At 36.3% G+C, this 23,525-nt stretch overlaps 1 protein-coding gene and 1 long non-coding RNA gene across 3 annotated transcripts in view; one reads left to right on the top strand and one right to left on the bottom strand.

The window, feature by feature from the left end:
- Positions 1-18,742, bottom strand: part of carmil1 (capping protein regulator and myosin 1 linker 1) — a 27,988-nt gene extending 9,246 nt beyond the window's left edge. For both annotated transcript variants that reach the window (XM_028036189.1, XM_028036190.1), the window contains exons 1-16: positions 18,703-18,742; positions 14,801-14,898; positions 9,583-9,633; positions 4,622-4,681; positions 4,102-4,223; positions 3,450-3,547; positions 3,290-3,360; positions 2,845-2,918; positions 2,668-2,743; positions 2,472-2,560; positions 2,187-2,281; positions 1,277-1,363; positions 1,097-1,200; positions 907-984; positions 674-750; positions 53-157 (exon numbers count right to left, since the gene is read on the bottom strand). In XM_028036189.1, coding sequence (XP_027891990.1) covers positions 53-157; positions 674-750; positions 907-984; positions 1,097-1,200; positions 1,277-1,363; positions 2,187-2,281; positions 2,472-2,560; positions 2,668-2,743; positions 2,845-2,918; positions 3,290-3,360; positions 3,450-3,547; positions 4,102-4,223; positions 4,622-4,681; positions 9,583-9,633; positions 14,801-14,898; positions 18,703-18,742 — 1,325 coding nt within the window. The remainder of the gene's footprint in view (positions 1-52; positions 158-673; positions 751-906; positions 985-1,096; positions 1,201-1,276; positions 1,364-2,186; positions 2,282-2,471; positions 2,561-2,667; positions 2,744-2,844; positions 2,919-3,289; positions 3,361-3,449; positions 3,548-4,101; positions 4,224-4,621; positions 4,682-9,582; positions 9,634-14,800; positions 14,899-18,702) is intronic.
- LOC114156022 (uncharacterized) lies at positions 18,716-23,525 on the top strand. The gene is made up of 2 exons (XR_003597884.1): positions 18,716-18,852; positions 21,466-23,525. It is a non-coding gene; the product is annotated as an uncharacterized LOC114156022 (long non-coding RNA).

The following is a 23,525-nucleotide window of genomic DNA, read 5'->3' as shown; positions in this document are numbered from 1 at the left end:
TCCAACATCAGCTTAGCTTGAAAAAGTTTAAACCAGTTTAAGCCATTCTTACTTCAGAGCCTCCAGCGGCAGTTTGGTTCCTGATAGACTAACAGACATCAGAGCCTGAGCACTGCTGAAAAACTGCTTGAAGGACGGAGGGATTTCTTTGCACTTCCTGTGGGAGTGTTAAAAAATAATTAATTTTTTTCTATCAAAGGTGTTTAGATACACAGCAAATTCTGAGTATGTGCTCTGTTTAATAATTGGAAAGCATTTCCTTGGTTAATAAATACTGTATTTCATGGGCAACCAAGAATCTAGAATCTGAGAGAATAGTTTATGCCTTCGCCTTTCTTTGTAGTTAAAACCAGTGGTTCTTAATCTTACAGCTTAACAAATAATGGCAACTGAGACCAGATGCCAGCTACAAGCTGATCTACACAAACACTGATAAACATATTATATGTTTAAAAAAAACATAGACACCCTCAGCAACTATCATTATTCCTTTTTTGTTCATTGTGCTTATGTCTTATGAAGAATACTGATACTCAATAACATAACTAATCAGTCATTGAAGCCAAACCTAGTTTGATTACTGGAGATCAGAATTCCACACTGAATTCCACTGCCCTAAACTATCTGTAAATGTCTTACATAATAGTTTCATAATGTATATTCAGAGTCTGACCTGTGAGAGAAGACTGTTCTTGACATGTTGAGGATGGCAAGATGCTTCAAAGATCCTCTGCACAGAGATGCACACACCTGAAAAAATACACAAAATAATGAACAATAAATAAAGTAAAATAGGGCAAAACCATAGATGTAAATCAGTGCATGTATGATATGACCACAAAACTCCAAAAGAAACTCAATAAAAGGATGTCTTAATTCATAAGTTGCTATCTGAGCGGGTTTTACCAGCTCCAGGGAACAATCACTGTTTGACAGATCCAGAGTTTCAAGACAGTTTGGGTGACACAGGAAATTGTGCAAATTCTGCAAAGACAACACAGAGAAACACATTAAGTATAGAGGAGAGGAATATTTGTGCAAAGCTTGACAGTTTGGAATAAAGACAGAGATGTAGAGAGGAAATGGTGTTGCATACCTGAAGGTCATCTCCTCTCAAGGAGTTCCCCGACAGGTCGAGGTGTGTGAGGGTGGAGGCGATGATGGGGTTGGCGCACAGTGCCTGACAGAGGCTGTTTACACCTGCAGTACAAACTTGTTCTTAAAAAAAAAAGCTTGAGAACAGTAAAGTACTATTTTTTGATTGCTATGTACTCGCCTTTAGGAGACATGGAGGTCTTTGAGAGATTCAAGTTCTTTAGGCCCATGGGCAGTTTGGCTAGCTGAGAACTCAGAGCATAGACACCTGAAAGAAAGATTCAGACACAGGATTGTTTGCATTTAGAAAGTAAATCATGAATTTCAGAAAGTACCTTTGAAATTCACAGGTGTTTCTTATTTTGTTATTTTTTCTGTATCTACAGTTTTGTACTTAATCTTGTACTTTTATTTTGCCTTCATCTTCGTTTAATAAACAATGACATAGTGGAATCTTCTGTGTCAGCTCAATTCAGTTTTGTATATCCCCTTGAGACACTTTACAAGACAAAGTGAGTCAAATTCGTATCAAATTATATAGAAATATCTAATCAAATAAGTGAAACTCACACCAGTTCAATTTAAGTCAAAGATATTTACATGTGGTTATATCAAGGCCAATTTGAATGATCTGAAAACAGTACCTGGAAGACTAAAGTCATGTCAATAGAATAACAAAATAACACGCTCAGCTCATGATGTTCAAAATACACCAGAGTTGACCATTTTCTTCTCATCCACTAGTTACTGTTGCATCTATTTAGAGAGAACAATCTAATGCTGGTATTAACATTTTGAAAACTTTGCATGCTAAATGTCTGCTTATAAAATGTTGTATTTTTAAATGTAATGTTGGTGTAAAATACAAAGGAAATCTTCCTAATAACATAAAAAAATGAATCATTCTTTCAGGATTCTTGTTTATCTGCTCAATTTCACAATAACTTTCTAACTGCTTGAACTCTAATTAGTCACATAGGAAGTGTCTACGTTTCAATGATAAATACATAACCCCTACATTCATGCCCTACCCTGTATAAACAGCAAAGAACATTGTTTGAGATGTGTGGGTGTGTGTGGGTGGTTGTAACCTTTGTCCTCTAGGGAATTGTTGCTCAGATTCAGTGTGTGAAGCGTGCAGGACGGGTTATGAGACAAAGCACCTGCAAGTTTCTGAGCAAAATCACTGAGGAAGTGATAAAACAGAAACAGAATGTCAGAATCACAGATTGACTTTAATACCTGTGAGCAGAAAACCTGAATGGATGCAACAACTCAACAAGCTTGGCCAATGAGACCTGATAAATTATAAATCACTGTCTTAATCAAAATCTTTGTGTTAAAAATAGTTCATTTTTGGACAATGGTAATCTGACCTTTTCAGTCCAGCATTGTCCAGAACCAATTCTTCTAGTCGACTGGATCGGGCAACAACTCTGAGGATCTGGTCACACACATCTGTAGACTGAAAGACAGAAACACCAAACACAATGAGGGAAAAAAAGTATATATTATTTAAACAATAAAATAATAATATTTAAGTTACAACTGAAAAGAACTTCAAGATGTTACCAGTTTGTAGTCTTTGGTTGATAGCTTGGTGAACCACTGGTTGTATTCCAGAACTGCAATAATTGCCACAAGATCCCTGCAGGACAAATATAAGAAAGTTCAAATAAATATCTTCACCAGGTGGTGTATGTGTGAGCGTGGTGGCACTATAACTGAGATCAGATCAGAGTTTAAGACCTGTTCTCCAGATGAACAAAGTCCTGCAGGTTCAGTTCTCTAGTGTCCTGACTTAAATAGATTGTGTCAACATCCTGCAAAATACAGCAAAAACATGTGAGATAAAAAAAAGAACAAAATGCAACATAAAGAGTGAATATTGTCATAAAAGCAAAAGCAGTAATAGTAAAAAGAAAATGGCATCAACCAGAAGCAGCTTCAGAAGATGTGCAAAGAGTCTGCAGGAGTAATTGCTTCAGTTTGAAAAGGGGCAAAAAATACATATATTTAATAGATATAAAACATGAAAAAAGAACAAAAAATTAAAGGCCGTAAAATGCAGAAGAAAATAAATACAGAGAAATACCAAGACAAACATTATTAAAACAACGTTGTCAAGAAAGGAAATTAAAAAGTTAAAAGGTTAAAGAAAACAAGTAAAGGAAAATAGTTTCTCCATACTGACCCACTGGACCTCCTCTCTGTATGGCAGACCCAAGTTGTCACACACACACCAGTACTGATGAGAAAAGCCACCTGGAGGAGACATCACAGCAATGTGTCAGTGATCAAATAAAAAACATTCATTGAAATCTGCCAAGACTGTTTATTTAGTTACTTATTACCACAGGGTCCTAAGTCAGCTGAGCACTGTTCGTTCCAGACGGCCTGCAGGGCTGTTAACCTCTCTGGAGGTTTCAAATTCAACTTCCTCATCAACTTCCTTTCTTACAGAGAGATACAGGAGGAAATTGGAAAAATGTACCAAAAACATCTGTGAGATCAAGACATGAAGAGCCAAGTACATTCTCTTATACAGATACAGTGTTTAAATAGATAACATTACATTACATATACATTTTTACAATAAATTTATCATGTACGGTTATTTTATTCTCAAAATTCTATAGAATTAAGGTTGTTTTCTAAAGTTTCTGTTGGATAACTTTCTAGGTATGACCATTAATTTACTGTAAAATAAACTGAAAAAATATCTCGGTGTTTAAATACCAACTGAGGTGTTAGTTGGAGCATTAAATATTTTGGTTACATGAAATACAATAAGTTTCATATTTTTTACTCAATTGCAAACAAAATATATACATTTTTCTTTTACAAAGCACTGTTGATAAAATATTGGTATGTAGTTAACAGATTGTTGATACCGATAAAAGCTAAGCTCCTTAAATTTGAGCAAAATGTTTCATTTTATTCCTTATTTCTGTCTGAACATTTGATCCTGTCAAAGTCTGAGGTTTGCTCCATGGTGGTACCTACACAGGTGAGCCGGCAGGACAGATCCGGTGAAGACAGATGCCGATCTGAGCAATCACCTCATCCACCTCCTCCACTGAGCCCACCTGGAAGCTCCAAGGCCCACGCTCATGCTCCAAAACCAACTGCAGGGGGCGACACACACAAAGAAACATGGCACAGTGTTACTTCATCTCACAGTTGTGTTACAAAGAAGGAAATTAGCTGGTTCGCACTTAAGATTTTAAATTTACACACAGATATTGACAGATACGTCAATAAGATGCAGGGTTATGGTCATGAGCACAAAAATGTTTTGTGCACTTTTAGTATTTCTTTTGATGAAATCAATGTGTTTCTGTGTGTACTAAGCTTGCACCCTACAGTATGTACATGGTTTAAGTAAACCTTCCTACCTCATATATCTGGTGTGTGATAACATAAAATACAACACAATGCATAACTTTCAGACTTTTGTCAATGTCATAAATATAATTTAAATCATAAACCACTCTGGTGGTAAAACAGTTTGTTGTACTTGTACCTGAGTGGGCGTATTGCTGCTGATTCCCTGAATATCCAAGTAGTTGAATGACTGCTCAACCTGAGATAAACAAGAGAATACTAAATATATAATTTCATTATTCACATTAAATTAATTGCACATTTTCCAAGTTTTGACAGAAAAAACAAGAAAATTGGTGTTTTGTCTCATAATTTCAAAGAATCAAAATGAGGAACCATCTCAAAATGAGGACAAATAACAAAAAAACAAATCAACTTCACAGACTGGATGCCCATCAAAACAAATTCAAGTTGTAGAGCTGTAAATACTGTGGTAAATGTCAAAGCAGAGTGTGTTCCACAATAGCACAAAAACATAAACATCCATTTTTTTTGTTCTTTTGCTTCTGAGTCACCTATTTGCTTTATGGAGTCTTGGTTTAACAGATCAACGCGCAAGTAAGAACATACAAGGAAAGTTGACCTGAGGTGCATTATTCTGAGTAATTGAGCCTGAAGTTATATTTCAGGCCAAAACCAATAGGTGGGAAGCCTAAAGTTGGATCTGGTTTGCACATCTATTATGAGATACATCCTAAATAAATGTTTGCATTCTGAAAATCTTTTTTTGATCTGAGCTATACTATGATCTCTAAGACAATACTGTATTTCCAACTTTGTGGTTACAAGTTAGGGCAGGCCGTTTCCTGCTTCAATGCAGCAATGCCGCCAAAGGCAACTCCATGATAACACATTTTACAGAACACCTCTTGCTCTGCCAACATCCCTGATAGGAGTCGGTGTGCCGGCTGTCAGCCAGACAACATCACTGCTGGACCTCGCTCACACTTGTGGCTGAAGTGGAGCAACATCTGGTGCAAAAGCCTGAGGCCAGGGGAATGGAGGCTGCTGTAAACACATTTTAACCCTGACTGGTATGAGCCACTCAACTCAGTTACATTCAGCTTAAATGTTCAAGTGTGTTGAGCTTATCAGGAAGAATCTGGTATGAAGACTAGAAACTTTGGTAAATACCCTTATGTCTCAGCAAGCTCCAGATCATTTTGGAAAAAAGCGTGCATAATGCTTTACTAAGACTAAAAATTCCACATACTAGTCATTTTGAACCTTTAATCTGTAACTTAAAATCATAAAATTCACACCTGGCTTTTTCTGTGCAGAACGTAAGCACCTGTGTGTCTGACTGCATAATTCGCATTTTCCAGGCTCAAATTGAAACAGAATCTTACAGTAAAAGGAGCAGATTAATTATCAAAAACAAAACTATGGTTGAAAAAAAATCTTATAATCAAAACAAAAGCTGCAAACAATCTGCAGAGCAAATGTGTGGGAGAAAAGCCAGACATTCAGTTTCATTTTCCTATGAATTCAGAGGAGAAATGTGCTGTCTGCCAAAGAGAGCAAGTGTAATGCAATAAAAAGGTGGAAGAAACAAGAGTGGAAAAGGAAGAGAAACACCAGAATTTATTATAAAATCTGACAAATAATGGAGACACAAAATGTCTATTCTAGTGTGAAACTGAAAGGGAATACCAGAGAAATAGATTAAAAAAAATTGAGCAAGAATGAAACAGGAAGAGGCAAAGAGGCAGTGCCCACTCCTCTGCTCTGTTTGCCAGCTGTTAAATTCCTCCATTGTCTCTTTTTTTCTCTCTCCCTCTGCTGGGACAGTACACACTCAGGAACAAACCACTCTCTGTTTCACTCTCACACACACAAAGTTAGACAAACCACTGACCCACTCTGGAACAACAGACCAGGGGTCAGCTGGCAGATCTCAACATCTCTGATTTGCACATTCTGTTTATAGGTTATTTATACACACTGATGTTTTTCGGCTGTGTCCCTTAACTGGTTTATCATACAGCATTTTTAGAGGGAGGGTGGAGGGGGGATTCTAATAAAGTTCTCATGAGCAGTCAAGGTCTTAACAGAAGGAAACAGGAGTCAGCCTGATCTCAGTTTGAAGAAGCAGGTAGAAAACCCATGGGGAAGTCAAAATAACAACTTCTCAAAACTAAATCAAGGTAAGAGAGAATAAAAACAATCTGAACTAGAAAAAATATCCAAGCTGTTTATTTGAATCAAGCAAAGCATTTTTTTAATTTTATTTTTATTAGTTTAACATTTAAAAATGTATATCCTTCACCTTTCACTTTGCAACTATTTGGGCTATCTCATAAAATTACAGTAAAACAAAGTTTTTGACTAAAGTGTAACAAAATGTCAAAAGCTCAAAGAGAGGTCAGGGGCTTTGTATCCTCCCATTTATATCCATGTAATATTGATCACTGGTAAAACATTGCTGAGGACAAAGGACACACTACCACATGGTAGTGAAATAGGATAATATGGTCAAGAACATCTGAAGAAATACCAGTTTTGTTCCATTTTTCAGTCTCTTCTCATCTTAATCTGTCTGAGAATCCACATGATCTGCCAAGACAAGCCTGAGTCACAGACTCCACCCGACAAACCACAGGAGCAAAAGATCTGATCCCAGAGTCTCAGTGCCAGACACCACGTAGGGCAGGCCTAGAAGTCCCACGTCCTTTCCATACGGGTCAGAGTTGGGATTAAAGACACAAGCACAAGCATATTTTAATGTTACGCTAGTGTTTAAATGCTTTCTGCTAATGGATAATAGGGCTGAAACGAGTAATTGGATGCATCAGTTATAGAAATAAATGTCAACTAATTTAATAATTGATTAAATGGAGAATATATACTCAAAGAAGGCAATTTTGTTGAAAGAATATCATACTCAGAGCAGTAAGCCAAACCAAATTCAAAACCTATACATTTTGCATTTAAGATTAAAAAACATTGTAAATATGTTCTACCCAAATCGCCGCAAATGTGATAGTTTTAGCTTCACCTGGTTCAAATTCTGTAAAGAAATCTCCTATTTACACATGTTTGAAGGAGGTGCCAATACTTTCAGGGGAATCTGTACATCTGTTAGTCTACAATAAATGTTATCATGTCACCGCTTCTCAAATTTTTTATCTTTCTGTGGCAAAACATGCTAAAAAGTATCATTTGTGTTCTGCTGTTGCACTCTTGGACATTTATTGAAGTCACAGAGGCATGGGTTGAACTCAACCCACACTGCTTAGAGTAAAAATAAAAATGTCACTTATGATCCTTCACAATGATTAAAATCTCATGATCTTTTGTTCCATGAAAATGACAATTCAAATCCAATCCCAACCAGCTGACATCCTTCCTGAGTTTAAATTTGAGTTTGTTTCTGCGTCAGACTTTCCCAACTATTTATAAAATTGCCCAGCTTGATTCACATACACATTAGTAGTAACCTTCTCTGCTAAAAAAAAAATGTATATGTATATATGTAAGGTTACAAGTAGAATAGGACAGAATAGAGGGCTGAGAACAAGGAAACAGCATAAGTAATTTAAGAACAAGATTAAACTATGATTTTGACTTCCCTTGTAATAAATCAACAATGTAATGGCTTGTAATTTTTAGAACTATTTATCAAATCCAAATAGGGAAGTTCACCACACCAGGCTTCAGAATATAATAGTTTGGTTTTTGAGATTTCTAAACATGTATTTGTAGTTTTGCCTTTACATTTTCAAAATATGAATGTAGGTCATGTCTTTTGTTTTTTGTCTTTTTTTTAAGAAGTAAAAATATACTGCTTAGACAGTTATTTTAATTTTATGAGAGAAAGTTTTCTGTTAGATCCTGTAAATATTATTACTTTTCTTAACTCAAAGTCATTCCACAGTGTTTTTCCCTCTATATAAGCTCTGCCCTTCAGGTTTGAACTTTTCTTCCTGTCACTGTTTTCCTTTCCCACAGGCTGTGTTCTCACAGCTGCATGGTGGGTAAGACTATCAAATATCTCCATATGGAGGGACCTGTTCTCATCTGGCAACAGGGACAAAGAGACTGAACATGAGAGAAAAGGAGACTGAAAAGGAAAAAGAGATCGGACCATTTTAGAAATGTTCAGATAAACAGAGATCAGAAAAGAGGAAGTGGAAAAGAATTATGATTTAATATAGCGCTTTAGAGTTTGGTGCATGCAGTGGAACTTGTAATGCAATATTGCTATTTTAAATATAAGGAACCATCATATTATTAGCAAGATCAGATTTTAAAGTAGCTGAGTTGTCTAGATGTCATAGGTGTATTACAATGTGCAGACTTATTTATTTTGAGGTAGTCTGACATTGGTGGTTGAACATTCATGTCATTTATATTTGAATTTAATGTTCTGAACAGATGAAAATACCTTCACATATCCTTAAATTGTACCTGAGATGGTATTGTGCAAATCCACAATTTTCTTCCTGATTTTCCTTTCGTGATTTCTTCAGAATTTTTAATGAAGTCATATAAGGACACAATATATTTGCGATGTTACATCCATAGGTGTGACGCCATTTAATTTCCATGTGCTTAATATAGTGTGGCTTGTTTCTGTTTTTTTTGTTTGGTTTATTTGGATCCCCATTATCCATATCTTTGGCTTCCTGGGGTCCACATCATAAGTAAAACATTTATTACAAAAACAGCTACACAAACTTAATATAACATAAATAAGATAACTTATTGATTCATAAATGTACAATTATAACACTTTATGTGATAAAATAATTAAACAAGGCTCTTTTAAAAGCTCTAGTATTTGAAGTGTAGTATATAGCCATCTTGTTTCATCTGTTTATTTGTAGAACAAATTATTTAAAATAAATAATTTAAACGTTATACAAATAAAGTAATTCTGCAGTTTAACCAACTGCTTTGTCGCCCAGCTGTTGATGTTTTGCAGGTACCATATCTCAATACCTATAACAGCTCAGCTTGTCAGAATGACACAATGAATAAACATATAAATACTACAGAGAAAGGAAAAATAAAATCATTGACTTAAACCTATTCTAAACAAAACCATGTGGATTTATTAAAATAAATTCTCATACATGTAGAGAAAGTTCAACTAACCTTGGAAGGGACCCGTGCTGTCAGCAGATAGGCTCGATGTGATGCCAGCGCCTGCAGAAAGAGACAGAGATGTTCAAAAAAGGAGAGGAGTTTGGTTTACCATTGTTAGAAATTAGTTTTAATGTTTTACAATTAGATCACGGCAAAATAAAACTACATTACATCATCATTTAAGGAATATCTACAACAAATATGGGGAAAAAAGGACTGTAAGACATTATTATAATGTCCTACGCTTTAAACTACGGCTTAAAAAATTTGAAAGTTGAAATTTGTATTGTTTTATTTTATCCGATGCACATTCATGAGTTCTTATACATTTGCAAAGGCTAAGGTCAGAGGAAAAGTGAAGAAAATGTCAACTAAAATAAAAGGGCAGAAAATAAACCTGCTCACTTTCAGCCCACACATAGCCAGATAATTCCCTCCTCAGGTTACATACCAACACGTTAGCATTTTTCCCTTTGCAGAGAGCTGCAAAGTGTGTTGGCCTCTTAAGAGGGTTTTTAACGGAGTGTGATAATGATATATATTATCTGAAACTACGTGTTTAACCACAGAGTGAATGCATACTGTGGCTTCCCACTCAGCAAACACTGCGAAGTTTCATGCTGACAAAATTAGCAACTTATTTTTACCCAAAATGTCTGACATTTTCTGTGAATTATTTTTGAATTGTGCAAGTTAATAGCCATTATGACATTTTCTCTGTAATGATGTTGAAAGAAAATGATAGGGGGGGGAATCCATGCTAAGTCAGCCATGGCTGACAGGAGGCTAAGCCAGCTGTGGCATTTACAGTAACCCATTGTGTAGCTGAGTGAGGTCTCTCCAGGTCACATCTGCTTAAGTCCAGTTTCCAGCAAATAAGATAGTGATTCCTCAGACAGGCACTCTTTCAGATAATGGCCTGTAGTGGTTCGCCTTGAGAAGTCTGAAAATATCTGTGTTCAGGTGTTTTGCAGATGAGGGAATAGTAGTGTTGTGAGATTGGAGTCCAATGAATTCAAGCTGTCAGACCAAATAATAGGGCAGGGAGAGTCAGCTCTAGAACTCACCAAAATCAATGCTTCAAGTCTCTAGAAAAACTAACAAAAAAACAAAAAAAACAACTAAAGACTAAAACTAGAAGTGTCATTTTAAAAGCTTTTAAAAACCTTTTTTTGTTTTGTTTTAAACCAGATTTACTGTTATCTTTTAAATCACCCTTGCTTTAGACTTCCTGAAAGTTTCAGAGTTTTTCCAAAGGACAAATTTTTCCACTCATGTTTATTACAATCCTTCTCTCTACCTTCAAAGGAGCAACTCTGTTAAGGTAAAGTTAAGGTTAACACTGGCAAACAAATCATTTAAGCTTTGAAATGTTCTCAAATAAAAATACACATTGTTTTGTTTAAATATAACAGACCAAATTGTTCATAGTATCAAATCACAAAGTTGTATGCGATTCTTGCACCAACATTTTGCTAGTATTTAAATTACAGCAGGTAATCTCAAAAGATACAAAGCTTTGTTAAAAATGTATATCAGTGTGATGTACAAAAAATAAGACTAACATACATTTTTTAATTCACCTTTAACAAATATTTTTTTAGAAGCACTCCTAAGTCCTAGGACTTAACTTCAACATTTAGGCTTTATTGCTGGCTGTCAGTGCACTACATCTTGACGTTGCAATATTTGCACACTCTGCTAAATCCATGAGAAGGGGAGGACATCACTTGTCCACAGTCCTATTTAAGTGACTCCACAGATTTTTGGGCAGATTTTGTTCTTAATTCTCATTAGGCACTTCCAAAACTTCCGTTTTGGAAATAATACCTTTACTGGATAGATGGACCTCCCCTTTCTCTTAAGCTCTTCAGAAGACTCCTGAAAGTCAAAATGGTATTTGGAAATGTTCAGAACTCCATCCACCTTGACAAATCCCCTACTTTTTCCTTCCTTTTTTTTTCTGAACGTGTGCCTCCGAGCATAATGGTGATTCTTAAATATGCTGTGTTGTTTTAGTGTCCAATTCACATTTTGCAATTCCAGCAAAGTTCAAGTTTGGTTTCATCAGACTTTAATGCATTCTCCAACAAGATTTTTGGTTTTTTTTCTTGCCTGCAGGTTTTCTTTAAAAGAAAAAGCTCCTGTCTTACATGTCTTCTCTTTATCCCAGATGACGTTGCAAACAGGACACAACCAGTACTTAGCAGAAAATTATGCAGTGTTGCCACTTGGCTGCCTCCTTCAACAGCTTCTGTTTTTTCCATTCATCAGTTTTAGAGAAACATTTCTTCTGCTTTTGAGGCTTGTATATTAGAACATTAACAAAAGACCAATATGTTACACTGGTTCAAAAACTGAAACTAATTTCAAATGGAATCAGAAAATTCCCAAAGATGCATGAAGTACTGTAAAATGTCCTGGAAGGCTGCGCTGTACGGATTGATAAAACACAGTTCACCAATACCCACAGAGGAAATAGCTCTCCAGTTTATCACTGAATGTGGAAAGTTGACACTGGACCTCAAGTAACTTTAATTTTGTTGCTTTTTACCCTCCCTGTAGACTGTGGGAACTTGGTTTTCAAGTGAAATTCAAGTGTAACTTATTTTAATAGATGACTTGGACCACTGACTAACAGTTTATTAATTTCTCTTCAAAGAAGCTTTTTACTTTCTCCTTGGTTTAGAATATACTATCAAAAATACTCAAAATAAGTGTGATACCCTATTCCATATATTACAGCACATTTATTGTAACCTTTCTCCTGACTGATACTTTAAATGCCATCCTTTTGTAATCTCTGCTAACTGTTTCTAAAAGATACAAAGAAGAAAATGGCAAGAAAATAATACATGGAGTTCATTTTTTGAAACCCAGATCCCAAAATACACAAAGGTGAACAATATGTTCAAAGTAATTGTATACAACGTTCTTCTTACAATCATTAACCAAAAAAATTACCCAGTCGAAGCACAAGAGGCTATTAAAATGTCTGCTCAGGCAGCTGAACTTTATTACAGTTTTAACAGTCACTATAATTGATGGCGGGGGTGAATTAAGAAAAAATGTTGTTGGTTTAAGGTTGTACACATTTAAAGGACAAGGTTACTGCATCTCTAGGTTTTACATTCTCTCCACTAGTAATGGAAATATTAGTTACACTGGTTTATCGTTTTCTCCTCAGCTCAGTTGTACACCTGGAAAACAGTTTTGTTTAGTATAATCTCTTTTTTAACACTGCAGAAATACTGTACTTTAACAGTGTTGGAGCCTTCCGAGAGGGATAACCTATTCTGTTACTACTGAGCCATGATGCCTTTAGTAGCGAAATCTGATCATGACTGAGCTTGCATCAGCATTTAGGGGGAAAAAAAAGCTTGCCATCACTGGTTTTACAATTGAAGTGGTACATTACTTTTCTGTGCTTGCCCCCATGTTTCCTTGCCATTGATTTCTAAAATTAAACAATTTATGTACTAATATATAAAGCAACATTATAAGTGATTTAGTTTAATTGAATGCACTACCTCCTGGGTTTTTAATGCTAGAAGCTACAGCTGTGGAATGTAGAATGAGTGTGTGTCCCAACACTCTGTGGCTCTGAGTGGGCTGCTCTAGTCAAGTCCTAACAGGAGCTGCTAAGCTTTGGTATGCGGACAATGAAATAATGTGCTAAAACTATTGAAACTTCAAAAATAAATTTTAATTGTACTTCTTTGGATAAAAAGAAATAATGGTCTAATTTACCAGATGCATGCATTATTTAAGTTTTCTGAAATATCCACATATTTCTAAAGATATTAATCAACATGCCTGCAGCTACATGAAACCAAATATCCTGCCAAAACAGTACCCAGACTCCACCACTGTGGGACTCTCTTCTGTGCTCACCGAGTTCTAACAATCCTTAGAATCTGCAGCTGAACAACCTTGAGAAGTCAGATAAGAATTGCACTTGCACACTCACTTTACTCCAAGTTTTCCTCTGTCTGCTTTTAGATTCCTCTGTGGAAGAATAAAAGAACAAAAAACCACAGATCTAGGATCTGGAGTTCAGAAAGCATGTTTCACTATGAGCATTAAAATAACTTTTAAACACAAACAGAGAGAACCGTATTTGACCTGAACAATTAACCACTGGAGTCTTTTCTCCAAGCCGGTAATAATAGCACTAGTAAGCTCAAACAGTTCGCTCACTAATAAAGTGTTGATCTGCCTCTGTTTGCTGTCGGTGAAAAATCAGAGAAGTTCTTTCAACAGTTTAACAAGAAAAAAGCTTTTGCACATAAAATGCAAAGGATTAAATATCAGGAAAAAAATGACAGCATGGAGTCTCTGACCACAGCAATCTTAAAAGAATGGTGTCCAAACTTTTTGTCACATAGGACAAAATTGTCAAATCTAAGGTGCTCATGGATAAAATAGATATTAAGAAACACAATAAAAATAACACAAAAATTTGGTTGTGATTTTTAATTTTTTTTGGATGAATAAAGTAGTCAAATCTTTTTTTTGTAGGAAAGGGATGTAAAAATGATTATAGATCCAAAAATAGTTTTATATGTTTGCCATATTAAAGAAAGGCATCAAATTTTCAAATGCTCTCAATTGAAAATAAACAAAGTGTCTATTCCATGTCTATTATCTAGTTCCGATTTGACGATTCCAAATACTTAAGATTTTAAAAAATATACAGTATATTGATGATTAAATGTTTCTAAGACTGAAACAGACCTTTTATTTTAACATCAAATAGGGATATTGAATGCAAACTTCAGGATCATCAGGATTTCTTCATTCTTTGTTCTTCCATATTAAACATAATCACTGAAAACTCACATAGTGCCATCAGGTTTTCACCCAATCTTAAATAACTGAACTCAGTAAGAAGTACATACTCTGTCTTATGAAGTGTATGGTTTGGTTTTAGCATTTTCCTACCCAGACTTGTGTTAATTGTTTCAAATATAAAACTTATTATTTTTTATTTAATAAAACATAATAAGTATGTTTTATAATGGTGAATAAATATTTAGCTGCTCCTGGTCATGCAGCAACATGCCCACACTAACAAAATGCACTGGTTTCTTTCGGTTTAGAATATCCTACTATCAGGTAGAACATTTTACATGAAAAACTCATGATGTTCCAACATGATACGTCTGAGTCTACTGACATCACTTACACAAGATTTACTACAGAAATCTGAGCAGCTCTCACTTACCAGAACTCTGTTCTCCACTTTGTCACCTTTGACCTCCAGCTGGACTTTACGCCTCAGGGCAAGTTTCACCTTTCGGCCCACCGCCTCCCGCACACTCTCTACAGCACACGGTAGAAAAGGGACAAGAAAGACCAATTAACACAATGACAGCCACAGGAAGGTCACATTACAACTAATTCACAATGGCAATGGGTGGAGGTGGATGGAGGAGGGTCGATGTCACAGCCTGAAGCACTGGTCGCTGGATAATCTTGCTGTATTTAAGTCTGGCTGAGCCATAAAAGCACAGCCTCAAGCTAATGGATATATTTAAAGTGAAACCGATTTAATCTTTAACCAAGATTCCAACATAAGATTTAAATTCATGATTTTATGATGTTTGTTTTTCTAAGCTTTTCAGCTCTATTCTCAGAGTGCAAACTTTTTATGATCTCATTCTTTATTCAGTTTTACGTCTGTTTGTTTAACTGCTCCCCACACTATCCCTCAAATGCTGCCATATTCAGATGCTTCCTATTTAAACCAAAGTTTAGTAACAAACCTTTGGGTTTTTTTAATAAATAAAATGTACTAAAACACAAAGCAGGTGCAGAGGCAAGAGGGTGTCTTTGTGGGCCAAAGACAACAGTGAGTTTTGCAGTGCAGATACACAGTCAGCAAATAAAGAGAGTAGAAAAACATCCTCTTACTTAGAGATCAGGAGGGCCAATTTCCTTTTAATTTGATTTGGCTAGTTGTTTAGGTGTATACCCCATCTACATATACAACTAGAAACATAAAACACAGCTTTCATTCCAAAAAACCTTGTGTTTCCAAGGAAATGAGTCCATAGAAAACTATTTTAACAATTCTTGAGTTGAGGTATGGAAGAGTGGAAAACTTTGTTTCTGACCCAGCGGAAAAAAGATCAGAGGACAGATGGGGACCAAGAGAGAGAGGGGGAGGGTAAAAATTGTAGGCAGCATTAAAACTGTCAGCTAGAGAGCAGAAGAGAAAGAATGAGAAAGATGATGCAGGAAAAAGAGAAAATCAACAGACAAAGGGCTGAAGAACAGACAAAATGTGGTACGGTTCAAGTGGAATGTGTGTTGTGAGAATAATGAGGCAGGAGAACTTGGGCCCGCCTTCATGACATCATGCCAAACTCCTCCTCTCCTAAGCCAGACACATGATGAGGTCATGTGGAGGATGAAAACATTACAGCATGAAGGAGCGTAGAGGCTGATCAGAAACACATGGGCATCTCTTCTAATATGAGGAGCCATGAATAGTTTATGACAATCTGTGAAAAAGTTCAGTGTTTGCTCTCAAATTTATCAAGCTACTTCTTAAGAGAGTCAAATAATAAGAAACATTTTCAAGTTTCTTAAGACGAATTTAATAGCCGGTAGCAGAATTACTCTGAGACCACTATGATGACCCAACCCAGGGTTAAAAACACAGAACATGATGTTGCAGTATTACTGATTGACCAGATTCAAGTTGAAGCCATGCAAAGAAATCATAATTTCCCATTTATGCTTCTATACAAACAGGTATCAAAGTGTGCACTTCACTAGTCGGTTAGTGTTATGGAATCAAAAGAGAGCAAACGCTGATGTCAAGATCATCATGCTCTTTCATGCATTGTTCTGTTTACCCTTAACATTTGTCAAAGGTCTGTTGACAACAGCGCCTGACAATGTTATTCATTTTGCCATTTTACAACCATGAGGTTTAATCTCCCTATCTGGAATTTTATTTTATTGATCAAGAGAAAGCAGTAGCAAAAATAGATTCAACAGGCCATTTTTCTTTTTTGGAATGCAGAAAATGCAAAACATCTGTCCAAATGTTGCATTTAAGCAATGCTTTGAGTTTGTGACATATGGCAAAGGTAATATCCAAATGAGGATTGCTATTTGATATATTGTGCAGCTCTAGTGTAGATCAGAGCATGTGGCAGCATGGATCATAGGGCAAAGACGATAGTGTATACATACACAAGAAAAAACTTGCAGCTTTAACTGCAGTAGGAATTGATTCTACAAAGTACTAACATCAGAATGCTAAATACAAATTGCTCTTATGTCCCACTTTGGACATAATCAAATCCATCAAATAAAATCCCAATAAGCTGCATTGAAGTTTGCTGTGCTTAGTTGTATTATGTCAAATTTGAAAACCTTCAAGAGATAGAGGAGTAGGGTGCACCGATTTATCGGCCAACTGATTTATCAGTGCCAATCTCCTTAATTTTGGGGGATCAGTGATTGGCCAATACTTACACATGAAGCTGATCTTATCTACCTCAGCAAAGGTCTAAAAATCAACCACTGTCCTCCTCTGCTCTCCCATGAGAGAAGTTTGACTGATAGACTGGCCCACCAGGTCATGTTTATACGTTTGCAGTTTATAATAGTCGACTATTGACAATTCAGCGACTTTCTTGCTATATTTAGCAACATTTCAGATAAAAAAAATAATGTTGGCCAAAATCTGAATTGGAACGTCATACTTCAAAAGATTGGCGGTCAACCAGAAAATTAGAGTACCCCTAGATAGGAGTATTGTTACAAGGCATAACTGTATGTAATGCTAGCATGTGCAATGTTTTTGCAGTTTTCTGTCAAACTTGAGGAAAGACTTAAGGGAAAATATGCATATGTGAGAAGTCCAACTTAGTGACAAGGATTTAGGTCTGTATACCAAGGCTACTCTCTTCAATTCCCCTATTGTTTAAATGTTTTATTAGATCAGCATCACAGCACAAAAATTGTAAATCTGATGAGTTGCTTATGTCAGTTTTTAATTACTGATGATAAGCAGCGTCAGGCCATTCTGACCTATTCCACTGGTAACAAAAAGATCCATTCATCACTCCATCCAGAGAAATACAGTGTGAGATTGAGCTGTAGACAGCATAACAGACAGCACGGGGTCATGAGTAAGCTTCACAGATTTAGTTTCATAACCGCCATATGGATGAAATAGATGCATACACTGAATCCTAAGAGCATCTGGACGCAAGGTTTCAACTTTGCAAATAGAAAAAAAACGTTGATATTTAAAAAGCATTTGTTTTATCTATCAAAATGGGTATTGATTTAGTATCTGTGTCACATAGGAAGATTCATTCAACAAGAAGTGGGCTAAAACTTCAGATCCCAACAACTTTAGTCCAATGTTATGCAACTCCACAGGTCAAACTTATGTTTAAATACTATCAAGAGGAAAATGTTTGGGTTACTTTTTGCTGCAAATTTGCAATGATTTACTGTTCTTTTTGAGGCTCAATCATCCAGGCAGTCTGTGTTGATAATATCTCACAATCCAAAGGAATTTCACAGGGCACACCCCTTTCCCAAAGCCCTTGCTTCACTCCTTCAGATAAGGAAGTTGGAGAGGAGAAACTTTTAGGTAGCCAACCAAACCCCAAGGGTATGAAAATAACTTTTCACTGAAAGGCAGAAAAAGTTGAGAAAAAAACGTGAAACAAGGATTTTTTCCCCCCTTTAGTTTATAATCGTTGTATTCTTCATCCTTTGAATGCAGTGTTATGATTTGTGTTTGTTAATATGTGACACTAAACAACATGCACATCCTATTTTATTTTTTTTTTCCTCATTCTCTTCATCATGAGTTTCTGGTAACTGTTTTAAACCTAAAAGCATTTGCTTCTCATAAATACATAACATTTCAACATCATTAATTTATATTTATATTTTAAGTTTTGATCGAGAGAAAATATTTAACTTTAGAACAAAGTAAAACTTTAAAGAGATTTGCTATTATTTGTCCAAAATTTCTCTGACTCTTGATGTTTTGTTTTGTTACACTGTTTTGCTAGAAATCTAACACAACCCTCTCTCTAATAAAGTGACGTTTAAGTGTGGCAGTGTGGCTCACGAAGTTCAACTTACCGAACAGCTCGTTGGAAATGTTTGTTTTCTCCTCCGTCATGATTTCTTCTGTCGAGGTAAATACCGAACTTCAGGCCGGTGACGAAGAAAATAGAAGCTAGACAAAAGTAGCCGAAGACGGACCTTCAACCAAAGTCGGCTGTAAACGGAGTAAGCCCCGTTTTCTTTGGTTACCTGTCGACACGCTGCTTACCTAATGACTGCTCCTGTCCGCTATCATCCCTGCAAGACTGATACTCACAACGCAATTCACATTTGAATTACAACAGTGGGGAGTAGTTTAAAAGGGGTGAAGACGTACATGAAAGATGCTTTTCATATCAGACTTGTATGAAGAAGTGTCGACAGTCGGCGCGTGTACGAAAACAAATCACGCAGACACACTTCTTCACTCTTGCAAACTTCAGGGAGACCTCTCCTTTCTTTTTCCGTCCACTCGGTTTGTTTATGCTGATAAGAATGGAAGAACAGGGACACCTGGCGGTCATTTCTGTGAGTAACAAGATATTATGGAACAGAAAAGACGAATCTTTTACTGTCGTGACAGTGGAAAAATTCAAATTGAATATATTTGGGGCCTTCTTTTGTCAGAACTGTCAAAAATGTTATTTACGGAAGGCTCTTAGTCAGACACTAATTCACAATATATTAGAGTGCATATAGGTACATTTCTTTTCAATAATGTATGTATTTCCTAATATAATAAGTTCATTTCTAACAACTATTTCTTTGATCATGGTTTATAACTTTTAGATTTTTTATGTTCTTAAAATATACTTTTTTTTTGCTTTTTATGCCATTCATTTATTTATTCGGTTTTTACCATAATTTTAAGGCAAAACCATAGAATTATGTAAAATATTGCGTAAGTTATGGTGCTGTTTGTCTTTCTTGACATTCACAGTCCCAGTATATTGATTTGTAGATACATGTAGGGCTGTTAAGTGGAACAGCAAGAAGATTCTGTGTTTGAACTCTGCATGTTTGTGTGTTTTTGTCAGTGCATGTATGGGTTGTCTTCTCCTGCTTTCTTTTGTGGTTCAAAAACATGATTGTTGAGAAATTGAGGCATGTGTGACATGCATGTTTGTTTGCGCAGTTTTTGTGTTACCTTGTGATGGTGTGATGATCTGCCCAGATTGAACCAACTGAGCGTTAGATGTAGACACCAGTCCATTGTGTTCCTGTAAACTTTGAGATGGAATAGAAAAGTCTTGACTGTTGACATGCATACATACAAATATTGTCTGGATTACATTTAATCACTAGAAGGAGAGAAAGTGCATTGGCTATTCCTTCAAGAGTAGGTACAGTCCAACTGCACTTTTAGCTTAAAATTTAAAGAAAAAATAATACTTAAGTGAATGAAACTTCATTCAGTTCAAAAAAAAAATAACTGAGGGATTTATTTATTATTTATTTACATCATTATTTATACACAATTCTGTTTCATAAAATGGATGAATTTTTTTTAAAAAAATTACAAGACAAAAGAGATGAGGATTCTGTAATGCATTATCAGTGTTTCTTAAACATTTGTATTTTATATCTGGCAGGACTGTCTAATGACATGATAGTGTTCTCTTAAGCTTGACAGAGTGTATTGCAACACTGCTGTGTACCTTGTGCCCATCTACTTGGTGTGTCTGACTGATTTAATCACTAGATGGCGACAAAGTGTTCAAAATAATCTGCTCATTTGAACAGTTAAATCCGGCTTTGGGTTCATCAGTGCAGTTACTCTTGCATTATTAATACCAGAGAAGCAGTTTTGAACACAAAATGTTACCCAAGTGTTTGCAGATGTTACAAACTTCTATCCCATCTTTCACTGACATAACTAAAGTTAATAGTGTACAGAGAACAGAGATGTTTCCTTTGATTGTTTGTGGTTTAGTTCTATTGATTTGGCTAATGTTAAGTCTCTCAATACAAATATCTTCACCTTCCTAAATAATGGAATGAGTCATTTTTTGCCTAAATAAATGTTTGCAAAAAAAAAGAAGAGAAAAACGACCTTCTTTTAATTGCTTAAAGATGATTTTATTTATTTCATTTGACTCCAGACCTTGAAACTGTAAGAAAGTTGAAAGCCCAGACAGCTTAGCATTAGGAGCATTAGCAGTCAAGGTCAGCGGAAGATCAAGAAAATAGTGATTTCTTTTGTTCTGACAAAAGCAAACAGCACTGAAGTAAAACTTCTGCTGCATTCTGTTTGAAAGCAACAAACAAGCATTTGATAGTAGCTTCACATACTTACTAATCACAAGAGAAAGAAAAGCTTTTGTATTATTATACATTTTCTCTGAAAATGATGCTCAAATATGTAATCATATGTGTTTTGGGGACTGTTGTCTGCTGCTTTCTTTTAGTTGGAGACCAGGCTCCATCTGGTCAAGTCAAAAAAAATCGGTTTGTTTGACTTTCTAAAAAATGACAATATGTCCACTTTTAGTTGTCCACCAGACGGAGCCTGGAGACCACAATTACCTGGAGGGCGGGCCTGACTCCTGCACCTTTACACACTTGCTTTCTTTTAGTTGTCCACCAGATGGAGCCTGGGGACCACAATTACTTGGAGGGCGGGCCTGACTCCTGCACCTTCACACACCTGTAGCTTGTTTGCTGCAATCAGTGTTGGGTATAAGAGGAGCAGTCTGCCAGCACTTCAGCACCTGAGTGTTAACCTATCTGGTTACCTTGAGCCACTCTGAGAAAACCCTGCAAATTTCTATCTAAAGCTTTTCTTTGTTCTGTTTCTAGAAATTCCCTTGTGGTTCCTTGGACCATTGCCTTCGTGTTGCCCAACAACCCAACCTCCTCAAGCAAACTCTCATGGACAAATCTTCTGGTTTTCTTCATCCACTGCTGGCAATGAACTGCTCCTCTTCATCCACTGCCTGTGAGTCTACCTGTCCGCCCTCCAATGCAAGCCAAGACATTCTGTCAGCTCTCAGCTCCCTCTTTAGGACCAACCTAACCCCAGTCCCTACAGTAATTCCTCCCCTGGTGGATTTTTTTTCATTAATCCAGTAAGCTACCCAATCTGTCATTAGATTCCCAATACGGCGTACATACAGTATCTCGCCTCTGCTTTCATCTCTCCCTAGTGTCCCGGCAAGAACCCCTCTTTCTGTCATTTTTGTCACTTGTACAATAAATCACCCTATCTGATTTCCAAGTTTCCCTGGTGTGTTCTGTCATGTTGGAGGCATCTTGCCTCCAACATGACGGGTTATTTCCATAATAGGATTTCTATAAACTTCCCTCCAGTTAGTGTGTATTGTTTCTCACAAATGACTCATCCTCATCATGGGTAATGCATTCTTGAATGGTTCTTGAGTTACTGACAGCTTGGATGTTAAAAAATGAGTGTTAAAAAAGTAATGAGTTGAATAATGGGAAACCCTTTTCAAGGGACCAGATGCATGGGTGCAACATTTCCTTTCCCTTGCAAGATATTTGCATTCAAATAACATAACACCAATGGGTTACTGTGGTGGACAGAAGAAACAATCCAACTTTGTGTCTCAGTCAAAGCTTTGATGCAGTCATTGGTGTGGTGCCCCATATGCCATTTTCCTTACTGGAAAATTGCATAGCACTACCTTGTGACAGCATTCCCTACTTCCTGTAAGAAAAAAGTACCTATATTCAAAAAGGCTGGTTGGGAGGAAGACCTACAAAGCACAGGATCCACTGCCTTGCAGAAGTGTCCCTAGCCCTGGGACTTTTTTATATTTTGTGATGGGAGGCAGTCTGTCTTTCAAATGACTTGGGAGGGGGGGTAAAAAAAGAATAATGTTACAACCTTGCTGCAGGGACTTTCTGAAGACAAATGCAAGGTACCGCATGCTTATACAATAGAAGAAAAATTACTCGTAATCAGAAACTCTCCAGGGTTTTGGTTTCTTATGTTGCTTAGAGATGGTAAATATTTCCAAACATTTGACACAGGTGTTCCACGGAGAGAAACATTAGAGCGTCTTGTTTTCAAATGTTAATATCCAAAAAGAAAAAGGTCAAATGAACAAATATGGCACGAAAAACTGAAACGACATAAAAAAAAGTTTGTCAATTTTCTGATACCTAAAGACTACTTTATCCTTAGTTTTCCCAATATTTTTGTTAAATGATTGAAATGACTGGTAAAACTTTTTCTTTTTTTCTTTTCTCTTTCTAATTTCCTTGACATTTTCTCAAACTCTGTAGTGTATAAGTGTATGACTGTGTGTTGAGATGAATAGTCATAATGGTGACAAATATAGTTACGGTTTAAAAATCACCTTTCGTCAAAGCGTAGACAAGTGCAAAACCATGACTTAGACTGCAGCTTAGTCATTTAATTTGGTAAGAGGACATTTATCTGTATGAAGCTGTTTGGTTAATCATTACTTGTTAGTGAGATCAACACTATGATTCACTTATTGTCATAACACTCTGCAGTACAGACCCTATTGAAGAGAATGATGTCAGCATAAGTTTCACAATGTGGTTGTGCAGAAAATGAATGGTTTGGCATTAGCCTGTTTGTGGGCTGTGTCTCTTTTCACTTTTTATGCTCTGTCACAGGCTCCAAATTCCCACAGGACTGACACACAAGCCCTGAAGTGAAGGAAAAAAACAGATGGATGGAGTAATCCATAATTGGATTCACTGCCTAATGGCTTTCATTAGGCATATGCTGTACAGCCAGGAAGACTAAAGAATCTATTGCTGAGATGTTAGTTTTGGGAAAAGTAACAATAGTTTGTGATAAACCTCAAAGATCAAATCCCATCCATTATTGAATTACATTCTTCCCACTGGGTTGCTGTTTAAAA

This window comes from Xiphophorus couchianus, chromosome 13 (genome assembly GCF_001444195.1).
Source record: "Xiphophorus couchianus chromosome 13, X_couchianus-1.0, whole genome shotgun sequence".
Taxonomy (NCBI): Eukaryota; Metazoa; Chordata; class Actinopteri; order Cyprinodontiformes; family Poeciliidae; genus Xiphophorus; species Xiphophorus couchianus.
Note: the sequence above shows the minus strand (reverse complement) of the source record. Positions and strands in the feature narration are given on the sequence as shown.